We start from the raw sequence: 18,066 nt of genomic DNA on the forward strand, positions 1-18,066 counted from the left end.
TTCTGGAGTGTCTGAAGACAGCTACAGTGTACTTACATATAATAAATAAATAAATCTTTAAAAAAAAAAAAAGAAAAGAAAAGAAATGTAAAAACAAAGGTACAACTGGGCGTGGTGGCTAAGACCCAGGAGGTAGAGACAGGTAGACGTCTTGAGTTTGAGGCTAGCCTGGTCTACATGCTGAGTTCCAGGCCTCACAATGAGACCTTGTCTAAGAAGAAAGGAAAGACAAGATATGGAGCAGGAGAGATATCTCAGTGGTTAAGAGCTCTTCCCATAGCCAGGCGGTAGTGGCGCACGCCTTTAGTCCCAGCACTTGGGAGGCAGATGCAGGCAGATTTCTGAGTTCGAGGCCAGCCTGGTCTACAGAGTGAGTTCCAGGACAGCCAAGGCTATACAGAGAAACCCTGTCTCAAAAAACCCAAAATAAATCAATAAGCTCTTCCTGCTCCTCTACAGGACCTGAGTTCAGTTCCATGTACCCAACAGTGGGTGCCTTACAAGCACCTGTGTCTCCACTGAAGATCAATGACCCTCTTGTGACCCCTGATGGCTTCCACACAGAACCACGCTGCAGACACACACACACACACACACACACACACACACACACACACACACACAGGAATAAAAATGAAATAAACCTGAAAAGAGCAAGATAGGAACCCGTGTGTGTGTGTGTGTGTGTGTGTGTGTGTGTGTGTGTGTGTATGTATGTGTATATACAGTAACATATATAAATGTATGTTATTGTTGGCATTGAAGGAAAATCTGCACACCAACCATATCATCTGTTACCGGAGTCAGAGTCAGGCTTGGGAGGTGAGCCAGTGGAGCCTTTACTCTGTTTAGCCTTTTGGACACTGAATGTGTGGAAAGGCAGCAGGTCCACTGGTAGTTAGTCCTCATCAGGGGCAGGTGCTTGGCAGGGCCTGCTGAAGTGTAGTCTGAGGATGGATCCAGTTGCTGTCGAATCTCCAGCACCTTTGTACCCAACTGTGAAGTAGCCCTTATCTGAAATGCTTGGGGCCCCGAAGTGTTTCAGATGTTAGGTTGGGAATGTTTGCATAGGAATGTATGCAAATCAAAAAATATATTGAGGAAGTTTGTATTTGTATTGTATCTAAATACAAACCAGAAATTCATTAGTGTTTTATGTACTTTCTATGCACAGCTTGAAGGCATCTTACATGGCATTCTTAGCCTGCCTGTGTTAAATTGTAACCGTCATATGAGATGAGGTGTGTAATTTTCCCCGGGTGGTGTCGTGGCAGCTCACTCAGAGAGTTTCAGATTGTGGATGTATAACGGTTGTATGATTCTTTACTAGTAGGAATGTCCCACCAATGTCCCTGTCTGGTAAAGGACGCTTGTCCTCTACTGGAGAACTGCACACACATACCAAGTTGTTTCGCGTTTCCTTGCAGGTGCATAAACTGGAGCCTGAGGCATGGAAACATGTGGAAGCTGTATATATAGACATCGCTGATCGAAGCCAAGTACTTAGCAAGGTAGGGGCTCCTCAGGGAGTGTGGGGTGCACTGGGGGCCTTACCCAGCTTGGCGAAAAAGGAAGTCCTTTCTGGTGTGCATCCCCTGTCTTATTGTTGTCGGTACTGTTTTTATGGTACTAGCAATTAAGCCTGGGGCCTCCTATATACTAGAGACCAACTCAGCCTTTGACCTACATGCCCAGCATCATTCTCCTCCCCTCCCCCCGCTTTTTTTGTTTTGAGAAAGGGTCTCACTGTGTTATCTTGCCTCAATGAGATTAGCCTTCCTCTGCCTCCCAAGTATTGAGAATGAAGTTGTGCACCACCACACCTGGTAACATTTATATATATGAATATATGTGTGTACGTATGTATTCATTTTAGTTTTTTGAGACAGAGTTTTACTGGAACTCACTCTGTATAGAGCCACTTCCCTCTGGATCTTGGGATTAAAGGCATGCGCTACCACTGCCCAGCTCCAGCTAACATTTTTTTCCATGTTTTTTTTTTTTTTTTTTTTTTAAGATGTAAGATTTATTTATTATATGTAAATACACTGTAGCTGTCTTCAGACACCCCAGAAGAAGGCATCAGATCTCATTACGGGTGGTTGTGAGCCACCATGTGCTCACTGGGATTTGAACTCAGGACCTTTGGAAGAGCAGTCAGTGATCTTAACCACTGAGCCATCTCTCCAGCCCTAACATTTTTATTTTTTAAGACCCATGTCTCACTAAGGTTCCTGACATGGCTATTTCTAAAGTAAATGTTAATAGTTCCCTGGTCTGTGGGGCTGAGGAGATGACTAAGGGGTTAAGTACACTTACTGCTCTTGCAGAGGCCCTAGGTGCACAAGCATGTAGGTAAAACTCATATAATGTGCATATATATATATATATATATATATATATATATAATTTTCAAGTTTCCTGGGCCAGCAAGATGGGTTCAATGGTTAAAGCACGTGCCACCAGCCTAACAACCTGAGTTTGCCCTGCTACCCACATGTGAAGGAAAGAAGTGATCCCTTGTTGTCTTCTGACCTCCACATTCACGCATGCACATACTTGCATATACTCTTGCATGCATACGCATCCATGACAGGGCCATCAGATAACAACTTAATGGAGTCCCTTCTTTCCTCCCCGCATTGTAGACTCAATTTTAGGTCCCCAGGCTTGTGTGGCAAGGGCCTTTATCTGCTGAGCCATCCCACTGGCTTTGAATTTTATTTTTTATTTTATCAGTGTATGATGCACACATGTGAAGTCAGAGTACAGCGATTTGAGTTGATTCTCTTCCTTCACCATGGGTTCTAGGGATTAATTAGACTTAGGTTATTAGCTTGCTTTGCAAAACTTCTATCCACTGAGCTATTTCTCCAGCTATGACTGAGATATTTTTATTGGTGCATTCTCAAAAAGATGGTGGCATACACCTAGAATTCCATTATCCACAAGTATAAAGCTTTTGCTTAAAGTAAAACTCTTTCAAAACCAAACAACCTTTTTTACTGAAATACAATATACATAGCAAAGTGAATACATCATAGATGTATAGCCAGGTGAGTTTCTCAAACTGAATTTTTTAATATATTTCACAAGCAGAAGAGTGTCAATAACTATGGGTCTTTGAATAGCTGTTGTATGAGGGGCAGGAAGATTAGAAAATAATAATGTGGTAGTGCATGCCTTTAATCCCAGCACTCAGGAGGCAGATGCAGGCAGATTTCTGAGTTCGAGGTCAGCCTGGTCTACAAAGTGAGTTCCAGGACAGCCAGGGCTACACAGAGAAACCCTGTCTTGAAAACCTAGAAAAAAAAAAGAAAGAAAGAAAATAATAATGTAGGCCAGTTGTGGTGTGGTAGCCCACACCTTTAGTCCTAGCACTCAGGAGGCACAGGAAGGCAGATCTCTGAGTGTGAGGCCAGCCTGGTCTACAGAGTAAGTTCCAGGACAGCCAGAGCTACACAGAGAAACCCTGTCTTGAACAAACAAAACAACAAAATTAAATCTAGATAGGCAGGCAGGCAGGCAGATGATGCCCGCCCAGTACTACCTAAGAGGTTATTAACATTGAACACTTTCAGTAACTATTATGTTGACTTTTAAAATTTGTCAATCATTTACTTATTGCTTAATTATTGTATATGGTTATTGAGTACTGGCATCCACACACCATCACAGCAGGTGTGTGGAAGTCAGGCAGCGTCTGGGGTCAGTTCTCTCCTCCTGCCTGTGTGGATCCCCAGGATGGACTTAGACCACCAGGGTTGACATCAGCAAGCGCCTTTACCTGCCGCGCCAGCTCAAGATTTATTTATTTATTTTATGAAGCAGTTAAGAGTTTATTAAAAGAGGTTTTGATATAGATTTTAACTACGGGGACTAAGAGAAAGGCACTTGGGAAGGAAGTAATGTATGCCTGAGTGGAGGTGTGTGGGTTTCTTAAAGGAGTCTCAGCTTCCATACTGATTCTATTTAAACCAGGAGCTGAAGCTAGGAAACTTTTTTTTTTAGATTTATTTTATGTGTATGGGTACACTATAGTTGTCTTCAGACACACCAGGAGAGGGCATGGGATCTCATTACAGATGGTTGTGAGCCATCATTCGGTTGCTGAGAATTGAACTAGAGACCTTTGGAAGAGCAGTCTCTTCCACTGTGCCATCTCTCCAGCCCCCAAACTAGGAAATGTTAAGAATGATGACCAGTTGTTCTCAGCTCTGGCTGTGTATTAAAATCATCTGAAGAGATTCACTTATTTCCTTATGTATTTGAAACATTATCTCATGTAGTCCAGGCTTGCCTTGTAGTCATGGCAGCCTTTCAACTTGTCCTCACATCCCAGGTGCAGGAAATATAGACATGCTCCATTGTGCCCAGCTACTGAAATGTTTAAAAAGAAAAAAATCACAAGATATGGTGGCTCATGCTGCTAATCCCAGAACTGGGAACGCTGAGGCGGGTCCAAAGTCTGCTGACACTTTAACACTGACAAAATTGCAAACAGAGTCTGGCAGAGAAAATAACACAGACCCCTCCACTGAGGCAAGTGTAAACAGTTTGTCTTAGGGTCACTATGGCAATGGTCACACAAGGAGGAAAGGGTTTATCTGACTTACGAGTCCTCATCATATTCTGTCACTGAAGGAAGCCAGGAAGGAACTCACGGGGCAGGAACCTGGAGGCAGGAGCTGGTGCTGAGGCCATGGAGGGGTGCTGCTTACTGGCTTGCTCAGCCTGTTTTCTTATAGAACCCAGCAAGGGAATGGCTGGGCCCTCCCCCATCAATCAGTAATTTAAAAAATGCCCTGCAGGCGCTTGCCTACAGCCCAACCTTCTGGAGGCGTTTTTTTTAAAATTTAGCTTCTTTCCTCTTAGAAGACTCTGTTGTGTGTCAGGCTAATACAAAACTGTCCAGCACTAGTGACCCCTTGTCATCTTGATATACACTTAAGCTACAACAACCTTTCCTTTCTTCCTTTTTTTTTTTTTTTTTTTTTGGTTTTCCGAGACAGGGTTTCTGTATAGCCCTGACTGTCCTGGAACTCACTCTGTAGACCAGACTGGCCTCGAACTCAGAAATCCGCATGCCCCTGCCTCCCAAGTGCTGGGATTAAAGGCGTGGGCCACCACTGTCTGGCCCTTTCCTTTCTTATTCATCCCCAAGATTTCACATTAAAAACGTAAATAGCTTTAAAAGTTCCACAGTATACAAATTTAAATATATTAAAAGTTCAGTCTCTTTAAAAATCCAAAATCTTTTTTTAAGTTTAAATCTCTCAACTGTGAGCTTCTGTAAAACTCAAAATTAATTAAATACTTTCTTATTTCAAAGGGAAGAACCAGGGTATAGTCACCATAAGATCAAAGCAAAACCAAACTCAACGATGTTAGTAACTCAGTGTCCAACGTCTGGATCCACTTGTGATCCGGGCTCCTCCAGCTCTGCAGCACACACAGCTTAGGCTCTGGTTGACCCCCTGCTGCTGCTGTCCTTGGTGGTCATTCCATGATACTGGCATCTCCAAATTGCCAGGGTCTCTGCTGCTACTGGGCTACACTTTCACCAATAGCCTCTCCTAGGCTTTCTTCAACTTTCTGATGAATCCATACAGCTGCCACTGAGGCTGTGCCTTCACCAATAACCAGCCTGGCCTGGCCTGGCCTCTCAGTGCCGAGCCTCAGCTGCTCTCCTCTTCATGCCTTCAAAACCAGTACCACCTGGGTGATTCTTGTTTGTTTGTTTTCAAGACAGGATTTCTCTGTGTGGTCCTGGCTGTCCTGGAACTCACTCTAGACCACGCTGGCCTCAAACTCAGAAATTCGCCTGCCTCTGCCTCCCGAGTGCTGAAATTAAAAGTGTGTGCCGCCACTCCTCGGCACACCTGGGTGATTCTTGCACTACGAAGTTTGATTGTCAGTGCGAAGAGTGACCTTGCCCACGTCTGGACACAGCTTCTGTGTGCTGACTCTCATGAAACACTTCTCAGGAGATTTTGCCTCAGTGATACTAATATCTTCTTTTTTGTTTGTTTGTTTGTTTGTTTTTGTTTTGTTTTTTGTTTTTCGAGACAGGGTTTCTCTGTGTAGCCTTGGCTGTCTTGGAACTCACTCTATAGATCAGGCTGGCCTTGAACTCAGAAATCTGCCTGACTCTGCCTCCCGAGTGCTGGGATTAAAGGTGTGTGCCACCACGCCCAGCTCTGATATCTTCTTAATCAATGCTAATTCTTCACCACAGCCTCCCAACATCAATTATCCCAGTAAGGCAAAGTTTCACTTCAATGATTCTGGTCTTTTGTTAATCGCGGCTGATTTTTCAGCCCCAGCTAACCTTCCCATAGCATCTTAATTAAAAATAATGAGTGGCCCAAAAGAGTCTTTAAACTTCCCTCTGAAGCTTACAAGCCAGGCCTCTATTTTCTGCCTTGCCCTCAGCATTCCTACCCTCCAAGCTCTTGCAGAACAGCCCACTGAGACTCAACATTCAGCGACTTTTCAAGTCCATCTCCAAACACATGGCCAGGTCTCTCACAACAATACCCCACTACCCTGGTACCCAGCTTGTCTTAGGGTTACTTTTGCTGTGGTGAAATACCACGACGAAAGCAGACGAAAGGGTTTATTCTGCCTATGCTTCCACATCACAGTTCATCATCAAAGGAAGCAGAACAGGGCATGGAGGCAGGAAAGCTACAGACGCTGTGGAGGGTGCTGCTTGACTTGCTCAGCCTGCTTTCTTACAGAACCCAGGACCACCAGTCTAAGGATAGTACCACCCACAATGGACTGGGCCCTCCCCTACCAATCACTAGTTTAAAAAATGCACTTATCTTATCTACAGTCCAGTCTTATGGAGAAATTTTCTGTTCTTCGGGCATCGGATTGCATTACAGATGGTTGTGAGCTACCATGTAGTTGCTGGGAGTTGAATTTAGGACCTCTGGAAGAGCAGTCGGTGCTCTTAATCACTTCAAACCTGGAAACATTTTCTTAATTGAGGTTCTCTCCTCTCCAATGATTTTAGCTTGTGTCAAGTTAACCTGAAACTATTTAGCACAGCCAAGGTGGGGGTGATGCTCATCTTTAATCCCAGCACTTGGGAGGCAGAGGCAGTCAGATCTCTGAGTTTGAGGCAAGCCTGGTCTACAAAGTGAGTTCCAAAATGGCCAAAATGGCCAGGTTTACATACAAAACAGAACAAGAAACTATCCAACAGACAGACTTTATCGTGTCTGTAAGATTCTCCCATACTCCACACCAGCAACTTCAAGAACTGCTGTAGCTGGGCATAGTGGTAAGCTTTGTCTACAGAGTGAGCTGGTGCAGGCCAGCCAGGGTTACATAGAAAGGACCCTGTTTCAGCCGGGTGTGGTAGCACACGCCTTTAATCCCAGCACTCGGGAGGCAGAAGCAGGCGGATTTCTGAGTTCGAGGCCAGCGTGTTCTACAAGGTGAGTTCCAGGACAGCCAGGGCTATACAGAGAAACCTTGTCTCGAAAAACCAACAAAACAAAACAAAACAACTCTGTTTCACAGCAACAAACCAGAAAGAACTGGCATGAAATGCCCTCTCATGCAAACTTTGCCATTTCCTCCTTCTCACCTCCCTTTCCTCTTCGCTCTCTCTTCCCAACCCCATTCCCACTATTCTCAGGATTACAAGGCAGAGGAAGACCCAGCAAAATTTAAATCTGTCAAAACAGGACGAGGACCATTGGGCCCAAATTGGAAGGTACAATTCACACCCTTAACCACCAGGGGGCCAGGCATATTGTGGGTGGGCCTCTCCTCTGGAGGAGGGTGTGGCTGGGGTTCAGACCACCTGAGATCTTTCTTTTACTTACCAACCTGCTTCTGGGTGTTTTTCTACTGCAGCAAGAACTTGTCAATCAGAAAGACTGCCCATATATGTGTGCATACAAACTGGTTACTGTCAAGTTCAAGTGGTGGGGCTTGCAGAACAAAGTGGAAAACTTTATACATAAGGTAAGTTTGCAGGATGAGGCCTTTCCATGTGTCTGTGTTCTGAGACCAGTTGGTCCCAGTAACTGACCTGTTCCTTGGTCGCTAGCATTGGAGTCTTGGGTTTGCTTTGCTAGCCTCTCCCTTGCACATACTGTTCTACATTTTAATGCTGTCCCTCTACGGGCAGCACATGTGACAAGGAAAGAAACGGAGGTGAAAGAAGACAAACAGGAAAGGCTTTGCTGTGCTTGAACTACACAGAAAACAAGTTTCCCTTTTTAAGCCAGAAGGCAAGAGGCACTGTGAGCCAAACTCCCCAGTGTCCCAGGGTACAGAACTGGACAGACTTAAGCCTCCTAACTCTCACATGTGTTAAAATCACACTTTTGGGCCACATTTTGTAGCTGCTGGCTAGTCATAGCCCAGCATTAGGCACCAGAGACTGTAGAGAATTTGCCCAGATCCCATGAGCAGCCTGTCTTGGTAGTATTTGGGACAAAGGGCTCACTGTAAGGTGGATGGCCATCCTTACTGGAACACTAACCTGTCAGAAGCAGTTAGGCAAAGGTCTCTGACCTGGGTCTGACCAGTTAAGGCAGCCAGGCCTCACTCTTCCCCTCCACCCAGTAGACTGTGAATCCTGGGGAGGAATGCAGAGGGGCTTTTCCTCTCTCTCTGACTCATTTCCTTTCTCCTCATAGCAAGAGAAGCGTCTGTTTACAAACTTCCACAGGCAGCTGTTCTGTTGGCTCGATAAATGGGTTGATCTGACTATGGATGACATTCGGAGGATGGAAGAAGAGACGAAGAGACAGCTGGATGAGGTGAGCCAGATGCCAGGGGACTCATAAGTGTTTGACTGTCAAGGAGACAGGGACTTGGACACATCTAAAGGCACCATCAGCCAGTTGTTCTAAGAACAAGTTCGGCTCTGTTGTGAATAAGGTTACTGCCAGGCAGTATGGGAACTATAAGGAGAACAGTCTGTGCTCGGGAATACAGTGTGGCTGAGGTCTTGGCACAGACACAGAGACAAATATGGTAGTCTGCACCTGATGCCAAGTGAGTAATATGCCCACTGCAGTGACTCTTCAGTCAGCGTGGGGGATGGTGCTAGGCTGTGGAGCCAGGCAGGTTCCGCTGATCTACCAGTACACTAGAGAGGACAGCCACAGCACATGCAGAAGCCCACTGCTCTCTGTGGTCGTCCCAAACTATTTTTGCAGGTGAGAGGATTTCTTTGTTTTTGTTTTTTTTATTTTTGTTTAGGTATTTTGGTTTTGAGCTTGGCATTGATCCCAGGAGGAGAGCAGTCTGCTCTCTGAAAGCCTGAAGAGCTAGATCCTTGTTTATTTAAGGAATAAATAGTCTGCCCCCAGAGGTCCATTTAGGAGCTGCTCAGTGAAAACCCACAGGCACCCTCTTTGCTCTTGTTTGTGTGCTGTCTCACAGTGTGAGAGGCATCTTCAGCTGAGGCAGGCGAGGCTCAGCACTGCTCTACTGCAGCCAGCAGGTGACAGTCATTGTCAGAGCCCAGTGCTGTCTGTCTTAGGGCCACAGCTCTTGATCTACATGCCCATGGGGCTCCAGCCCTCCTAAGCCAGGAAGCTCCCTATCTTTTTATGGCATGCCTGAATGCCCATTAGAGGACATGCTCTCCAGCTGAGGGCCTGCCTCCAGGGCCGTGGTGCCCACCACACAGATGTTCATACTTCAGTGCTAGGCTAGGGCAGAACCTGGCCCAGAGCCCTTCTTCCTTCCAGAACCTCCCAGGGAACCGTTTCTACCTTCTGGGATGACATTCCTCCCAGGCTGACTCACTGGGAAGTGGTGTGCAAGTTAGTTCCTGCTGAAGGTGGATGTTTTAGTTATTCATTCAGCCACCTATAACGGGCAAGTGGCAGGATTTGGAGCACAGCTCCTGATTCTTTAGGAAGAATCCTCAGGAAGTTGTAGACCTAAGTCACATTGCTAGTTCTGCTTGCCTGAGAAAGAGCCTTGAATCCTCTGGTCATAATAGTCCTACCCTCCCTTGTTCCCTGCAGAACTTAGCAGACGGAGCAGCAGGAGCATTGTAATCAGGGTTTGACAGGGACTCTCAAGTCACTCTCTGCCTAGCAGTGCCCAGCATAAAGCAATTGGGTTTCCTGGAAGCATTACAGTTCTTTGTTTTCTGGAGCTGTTAGCATGGGTAAGAAAGGTTCCTGGTTTAAGCACAGCACCAATAAATAAAATAAAATAAGTAAGTAGATAAATAAGTAGATTAAGAAATAAAGTGGTGCTGTAGTTCTGGGGGAAAGCCTCCAAACAATCTTAGGGGTCCGCCTAAACTTGGTAGTCCTTAGAGTCAGGGCTCGCCTCGAACATGTGCCCACTGCCTTAGAGTTAGGGATCCGCCTAAACTTGGTAGTCCTTAGAGTCAGGGCTTCGCTTCGAACATGTGCCCACTGCTGCTTGAAATGACCCTCCAGTATATAAAGGGCTGTGCAGTAGCTTAGACACTCACTGCCCACCAGGGAAGCGTGGATACAAGAGACCTTTTTGGAATTAGAATTTTAAAACTAACTTGTAATGGAAGAGAAAGAACCAAACCCATGTCATTGTGGAATATGTTTTAACCTCTAGCAACTGCTCAGGCCCTCATACGCTAGTGCGGAGCCCTGGCTTGTTTTTCTCTCTTGTCTAAAAATATCGTTGATGGGCTGGGATATGGCTTGGTGGTAAAGCACTTAAGTGTCTAGCAGGCACAAGCCCGAGTTTTTTAATACCATACATACAAAGCTTTAAAAAGGTTTTAGTTTTTATTATTGTTTTAAAAAAGACAGGCTGTGTAGTCCAGTCTAACCTCCAAGTCTTTATGTAGCCACGGGTCACCTTGAGTTTTCAGTCCCCTGCCTTTACCTTCTGAGGGCTCAGGTTACAGCATCATTCTACTCACTGTCTGCAGTGCTGAGGATCCAATCCAGGGCTCTGTGCATCCTGAGCAGACACTCTTCCAGCTGAGCTACATCTCCGGCCCAAAAGACTTTTATTTTGTTTTTCTGATTCTGTAGTATCAGCCAGGCAGTGGTGGCACATACCTTTAATCCCAGCTCTCGGGAGGCAGAGGCAGGCAGATCTCTGAGTTCAAGGCCAACCTGATCTACAGAGTGAGGTTCAAGACAGCCATGGCTATACAGAGAGAACATGTCTTAAAAAAACAAAAAAGTAGAAAGAGGAAGAAAAAAATGCAGTATTTTCTTTCCGATTGTGGGTCTGGCCCCTCTCCCACCTGTTCCTTTGTGGTTAGCTGAAAGCTGCCTGACACCCCTGCTCATGCCACTGCCCAGGAGGCTGCTGGGAGCTGATCTGCCTAGAGTTATTTCTTGCCTCTGAAAGTGGAAGATTTTCTGACTGCTAGCTCTCTATTAGAATTTAGCGGGCAATGGTGGTGCATGCCTTTAATCCCAGCACTCAGGAGGCAGAGGCAGGTGGATTTCTGAGTTCAAGGTCAGCCTGGTCTACAGAGTGAGTTCCAGGACAGCCAGTGCTACACAGAGAAACCCTGTCTCGAAGGGAAAAAAAAAAGGTAGAATTTAGTTTAGGTTTTGAAATCTGAACAGGTTACCCAGAGATTACACAAATTTCTTTGTTTTTTTTTTTGTTTGTTTGTTTGTTTTGTTTTTTTGTTCTTGTTTTCTCCCGAGTAGTCCTGGCTGTCCTGGAACTCACCTTGTAGACCTGGCTGTTCTCGAACTCAGAAATCCACCTGTCTCTGCCTCCCAAGTGCTGGGATTAAAGGCGTGCGCCACCACTGCCCGGTCACAAATTTCTTTGTGATGAAGTATCTAACAGACACCACATCTGGAGTTCACAGTTTTGAGTTATGGTGGATTTGTGTTTTGAGGATTAGGCCAATAGGAGAAGCCATTCTGTACTGGGCTCAGTTGCTGGGACGGACAAAAGGGAACATGCACTCTGGCATTTTAGGCCAGTGAAGTGGCTCAGTAGTTACAGGTGCCTCCTGCTGGCCTGATGCCCAGTGTTGGGATCTCCCTGGAGAGAAGTGACTGTCACAAGGTAACCTCTGACCTAACTCTGAGCCCTGACACACACACACACACACACACACTTAGTGTCCCATAACATCCACAGAAGCAAGCTCTCGTCTTAATTTCCTCTGACCTCACAGAACTCTGTCCCAGAGCAGACCATCTGGAATACTGGCCGGAGTATTAAAGCACATTCATAGCTTTGGTTTTAAATACAATATAATTTCTCAGGACTGCTGTGATATTTAAGTGTCAAACAAACACTGAAGGACATGCCTGTAACCCTGACATTTGGGAAAGTGAAGGAAAATAATAGTAAAACTCTGAGCTGGGAGACAGGGTCATGAGAACCATCGAAGTTTGAAATGACCCAAGTCTCCAGTCATGTGAGCCTCCTCCCACCCCTGGCAGGGTCTCCAGGCTTTAGATTCCCTATGGTGCGAGGACTGTGGCATGCACCATCAGTGGTTTTACATAGGGAGTTCAGATCTGCCATGGTTACACAGTGACAGCCTGTCTCAAACCAAAACAGAACAAAACAAACCCATTCATATCATATAGGCCTCAAGAGACAGGAAATACACAGACAGTTTACTATAAGCTTAAAACAATGAAACAGTGAATTATTTCTGCAGGACCCCTTGTCCCTTGACAGGAAGGGAAGTGGCCACATTCTTTGATAGGAAGTTGCATCTTTTTTTAAAAAAGTTTTTTTTTAGATTGACTTATTATATCTGTGAGAGTTTTGCCTGCATGTATGTATGTGCACCACAAGCATACAGGGTTATAAGCTGCCATGTGGTTGTTGGGAGTTGAGCCTCGGGCCTCTGCCAAGAGCAACAAGTGTTCTTAACTGCTAAGCCAGAAATAGAAACAGAGATAGCGGGGCTGGTGACTGAGGTCAATCCCCAGAATCCACACAGAAGTGAACAGAGTAAAGCCACTCCTGAAAGTTGCCCCCTGACTTGGTCATATGTACTGTGACATGGACATGCTCCACTCCCCACCCCCACATACACACAAGGACAGGCCTGGGGGGCCAATTCCTCAGCCCACTAGCCCACTTCCTCTCTCCACAGTGCTTTTTCCTGTCTTAATAAGCAGTTCAGGGGCCACAGAGATAGCTCAAGGGATTAGGGTGCTTGCTGATCTTATAGAGGACCCAGGTTCAATTCTCATCACCCACGCGCAGCTTAGGACCATCTGTAACAACATCTCTTCTGGCCTCTGTGGTAACCAGGTACACACATGGTGTATATACACTCATATATAAAATAAGAATAATTCTAAAAATAATAAAAATAAGCAGTCTGTTTTTATTTTGTGCCTAACTTAAAAGACATGATTTTTCTCTCCATCTCCACCTGGCATGCCAGGATCTTCAGTTCACCCAAACTGTACTTTTCTCTTAAACGCCAATAAAATTGTCCTGGAGCTTTGAAAATAAATAAATGAAGTAGAAATTAAAACATAAGTAAATAAGTAAATAAAAATAGAGAGATGGGCTGGTGAGATGGCTCAGCGAATAAGATNACCNNATTGCTCTTCCGAAGGTCCTGAGTTCAAATCCCAGCAACCACATGGTGGCTCACAACCATCTGTAACGAGATCTGACTCCCTCTTCTGGAATGTCTGAAGNTACTTACATATAATAAATAAATAAATATTTAAAAAAAAAAATAGAAAATAGTCCTGGGTTTAGCATTTTAGGTTGTAGAGGATGGTAAGACCTGTGAGAGATTATAAATGGTATGGTCCGGGATATTATTTATTCAAACTTGTTATTTTTGCTTGGTGCACACACACAAATATTCTGCCCTGTTGGCAGTATCGAGAAGATGGGATGCATTCATGGTAGAGTTCCATCAGCAACAAAAGCTTTCAATTTCCTTCTGCTTTTTCTGTTGCAGATGAGACAAAAGGACCCAGTGAAAGGAATGACAGCAGACGACTAGCGCCACTGCCCTTTCTGCACTGTGCGTACCGAGTCACCACTGGGCTTGGGTCCTCAAGGCTAGCAGCTCCCTGTGGAATGAGAAAACCTACTTCATTCCTCATCCGGCACTCTAGGACTGATGGTCACTGCTGTGCTAACGAGGGGACTCCTGGGTTTCTCTAGAAAGGAACTATGGACATTGCTTATTTCAGGGGCTGGAAGACTTTTTTTACCCAGGTTATAGGGCTAAGTTGGGGTGTCCCTTGTTTTCCTGTCATTCTTCCCCAAGGCCTGTCCTGTGAGATCCCAAAGCTGGCTCTCCTTCAGTGTATACTTGTATGTAGAATACAAAGTGTAACTGTTTACTTGAAGATCATTGCAGCACAGAATGAGACACTTGACCCAGCCCCCAGTTACACTGGGAGGAAGTTATCTGCTCAGAGAGCACCTTCTAGCACCAAGAGGCTAAGAAAACCTAGGACCTTATTGTTCTCTGGCTCTCCCATGCTTCTTTTTCACCCAGGACTGTGTGCGTGCAAGCTAGGCAAGCACTACATCCCCAGCCCAACCCATGTTCTTAAGCAGCTTCTGGGGATGGAAGAGGAGGATTAAACAGATGCCAGTTTTGTAGTCAGTGCCAGAACCTTAGTACTCTCTCTCCATGGCCCCCACCAACTGGCACTTGTCCTCCTGGGATTTCTTCACTTGTCATGATTTACTGTGAGCTTCTGTTTTCCCTTGTTGCTTCCTTAATAATTTCTATTTCTTTTCTAGTTTTGCAAGACAGTGGTCAACAGGAAGGCCCAGCAGCTCCACCCTCCTGAGTGGCAGGCCATCTTCGGACGCAGCCTTTCTGTGCTCATTCTTCAGGCAACTTTCAATCCCTTACTATAGCTATTTCTAGATGCCCTTTAACATTGTGAACAAATAGACCGTCTGGTATTATAAAGCCTGTGTGTGCGGGAGCCTGATCCTCTAAGATCTATGGTGTAGCTGCTGTGTTTACAGCTCATCCTCTCTCCACTGTGCTCTGACCCATTTCTGTATGCCCTCCCCTTTATTTCCAAGTGACGTTCTCAGTCTTTCCAATGAGCTGCCTTTTGTGATGTGATTATTTAAGCTCACTTATTTCAGTCTTGGGATAAACTGAGCTATTTTGCTTCCTGGGCAGATCTTTGGCAATGTGGAATATTCACTTGGGGAGAGAGGAGGAGTTTAAAATACAGACACCTTCCCCCAGCTCCTCACAATAGGAATGTGGCTTCAGACCCCTGACCTCTGCTCCTAGTAACCTCTTGTTTGTGTGCTCTAAGCACCAAGAAGGCACCCAAGGCCCAGCCAGTCTCAGAAAATTTAGCAAATAATAAATAACCCCTACTCGAGTCATTGCATCTCTGGTTAATATTCTTAGAAATCTTCTCAGCCCTCCTGTTGCCCACTCTGTCTGGATCTCTTTGTAGAGCCTACAGGAACCCACCACTGCCCAGCTGGAGAAGCGTCCAGTGTGGCCTGTAGACACCAATCAGACCCCAGGAGCGCTGTGTGTCCGTGCTCCTTTTCCCTTTTGGGCTGGTGCTGCCACTCAGCAATAATCCTCTCTGTGCTTTCTTAGACCCCTGTCCTCTTTGAGGCTGGTTAGGATGCAAGAGTCCTGGTCTTTTCATGCTGCACAAAACAAGCATGCAAAAAGCTTTCATCCCTAACAAGACATGGACCTTCCTGTTTCTAATCACTGGACAAGAATCTGCAGATCAAGAACTCAGCTCATCCTGCCCCACACTGAGTTCTGTCCTGGACAATCAAAAGCAAGCAGTGACTGTAGCCTGGAACAGTTAGCACAGCAGGCTGGTGAAGCCCAGGCTCCAGGGGAGCGGAAGCTGCAGAGCACTTGCTGGTTTTTCTAGATGGGCAGAAAATGAGTATGCCTTTCTGGTGGGAGAGTGGGATATAGTAGTGTCACCTGACATTTCAGTCAGTCAGCCCTGTGTGTAGTGATCCAAGCCCATGATTGCCAGGGTACCTGTTAGAGACACCAGATCTCTACTAGGGGAGTGACAAGTTTTTGTCAGTGTTTGCCTTACTCATTTCTAAGTGCAATAGGCAGTGTCTTGGGGACTGCGCCTGAGGCATCCTGACTGTGGTCCTCCTGGAGTAAGGGTAGACGGATTTGGGCCCCTCACATGGTTAGCTCTGACCTTCCTTGAGGCTCTTGGACCAGGAGATGTCCGGTAACAGACACCTTCCAAGGTATTAGTCTCCTCACCTTGTGGAGTCTTTAGGAATGCACTTGGGGCATCTTGGTGATTAGCATATCAGCTGCTAGTAGCATGGGAAAGTTGGAAAAGAAGCATTCCTAATGGAGAAAAACATAAATGTTCTCATATAAGCTCTATATTAAATCAAATCATATTTGTGCTTAAAGATTTTCCTTCAGTAACTAGGTTGAAGTCCAGATGTGTTATCTTGAGAGAAGTTGATACTCTAGGCAGATAGTTTACATGGTATGAGGGTCAAAATATATTTGTCTCCTTCAGCACTTCCTATCAGTCACCTTGGCCTCAATCCTGGCCTTTTACCTGCCTTGCGCCCCTGCTGTTGCCCACATTTGAAAGCATCCAAATGATCCGAACTAGAATTTCCTGAGACCAGCCTGGATTTAGGGCTCCTGCCCACAAAAACACGAAGGATGTCCCTGTCTTGTTCCATCCCCATGGGTGGGGTTGCTGCTGGACAAATGTTGGCTTTTAAGTATCCCCTTCCTTTACCCACCCCCATTGACTAGCACTCAAGAGGGCTGGTGATGCAAGGCTCACCTCTGGTGAGAATCCCTGAGAGTGTATCATGCTTCTTCAGACTGGCTGCTTCCATTACATTTTTGCTTTACTCCCAGCAGGAGGGAGCAGCGGTGTGTCTGCACAGGACCTGCTGGGCTCCAGCCTTCTTGTGGAGAGATGCTGGGGAGAGGCAGGTCAGGGTCACGGTTGTGGACATGTGTGCATCCTTCCACACACTCCCTCACGTCCCTCCCGGGACCTCTGGCTTTCTTGGGTTGGTTCTTAGTGCTACTTCTTTTCCAGACTACACTTTGGAGAACTGATTAGTTACCTGTTTATTTAATGTGAGTTTGTGCCTTTTTGTCTCCATCTTCCAATACAGGTATATTGGGGAAAAAGCAGTCTAATAAAATCCTAGACAGAGTTTTTTGAAGTCTAGCTTATTGGTGATGTTCCTATGTCCAGTTTTCAAATTAGCTGTCCTTAAAGCTCCTACTGATATCTCCCCAGTTTATTTACAGGAGAGGATTATGAAAAGATACAGTGGTGTTTCTGACATTTTCTGTAAATAAAGTATTCCTTGTCCAAAAAAGTCACTTACAGTATGGATTCGGGCTGGGGTATGGTATAGCTCAATGGTAGTATTTACCTAGCAGGCATGAAAAAGAAGTCAATTAAAATAGTCCCATGTCAATTCAGCTTTCTTAGGCAGCAGTGCATATCTGTAAGCCATTTTTGCTTTTGTCTCTCTCTTACTCTATTAAGCAATACATTTATTTTTCTTAATTTTAAGTCATGGACTTAAAATATTTATTAGTTTCAGGAGAAAAACAACAGGGCAGCAAACTGTAAATCTTGGCGGCTGCCTGGCAGAAGGCTCCCTTCTGAGCAGCCGCATGGTGACAGGGTTGGGTAGAAAGAAAGAAGAAACCCAAGTCATCTCTAGGGGCTGGAGAGATGCTCAGTAGTTATGTACTGTCCTTTTAGAGGACCCGAGTTCAAGTCCTACACTGACATCACAGTTTACAACTGCCTATAACTCCAGCTCCAGGGGGTCTGATGCGTCGTCTCCACAGACACCTGCACACACACACACACACACACACAAATTAAAATAAAAATCTTGTTTAAAGGCATGGTACCACGGGGTTTTAATACCAGCACTTGGAAGGCAGGTGGATCTTTTTGTGTTTGAGGCCAGCTTGGCCTAATGAGAATACTAAACCAGGTTTGTTAATTTCACTGCAAGTGAGCTATTTAAATGTGCACCACTGGCATGCTTAGTACCCAGAGAGGGGAAAGGGAAACTGGAATTAGAATGGTTATGAGCCACCATGTGGGTGATGGGAACCAAACCCGA

The 18,066-nt window shown here is 45.4% G+C and overlaps 1 protein-coding gene across 1 annotated transcript in view; it reads left to right on the plus strand.

The window, feature by feature from the left end:
- Positions 1–17,302, plus strand: part of Pitpna (phosphatidylinositol transfer protein alpha) — a 40,109-nt gene extending 22,807 nt beyond the window's left edge. Inside the window, exons 7-12 of the mRNA XM_021211502.1 lie at positions 1,428–1,511; positions 7,655–7,732; positions 7,876–7,986; positions 8,667–8,789; positions 13,907–13,972; positions 14,707–17,302. Coding sequence (XP_021067161.1) covers positions 1,428–1,511; positions 7,655–7,732; positions 7,876–7,986; positions 8,667–8,789; positions 13,907–13,951 — 441 coding nt within the window. The 3' untranslated portion in view covers positions 13,952–13,972; positions 14,707–17,302. The remainder of the gene's footprint in view (positions 1–1,427; positions 1,512–7,654; positions 7,733–7,875; positions 7,987–8,666; positions 8,790–13,906; positions 13,973–14,706) is intronic.
- Positions 17,303–18,066: the final 764 nt, after the last annotated feature.

This window comes from Mus pahari, chromosome 14, assembly GCF_900095145.1.
Source record: "Mus pahari chromosome 14, PAHARI_EIJ_v1.1, whole genome shotgun sequence".
NCBI lineage: Eukaryota > Metazoa > Chordata > Mammalia > Rodentia > Muridae > Mus > Mus pahari.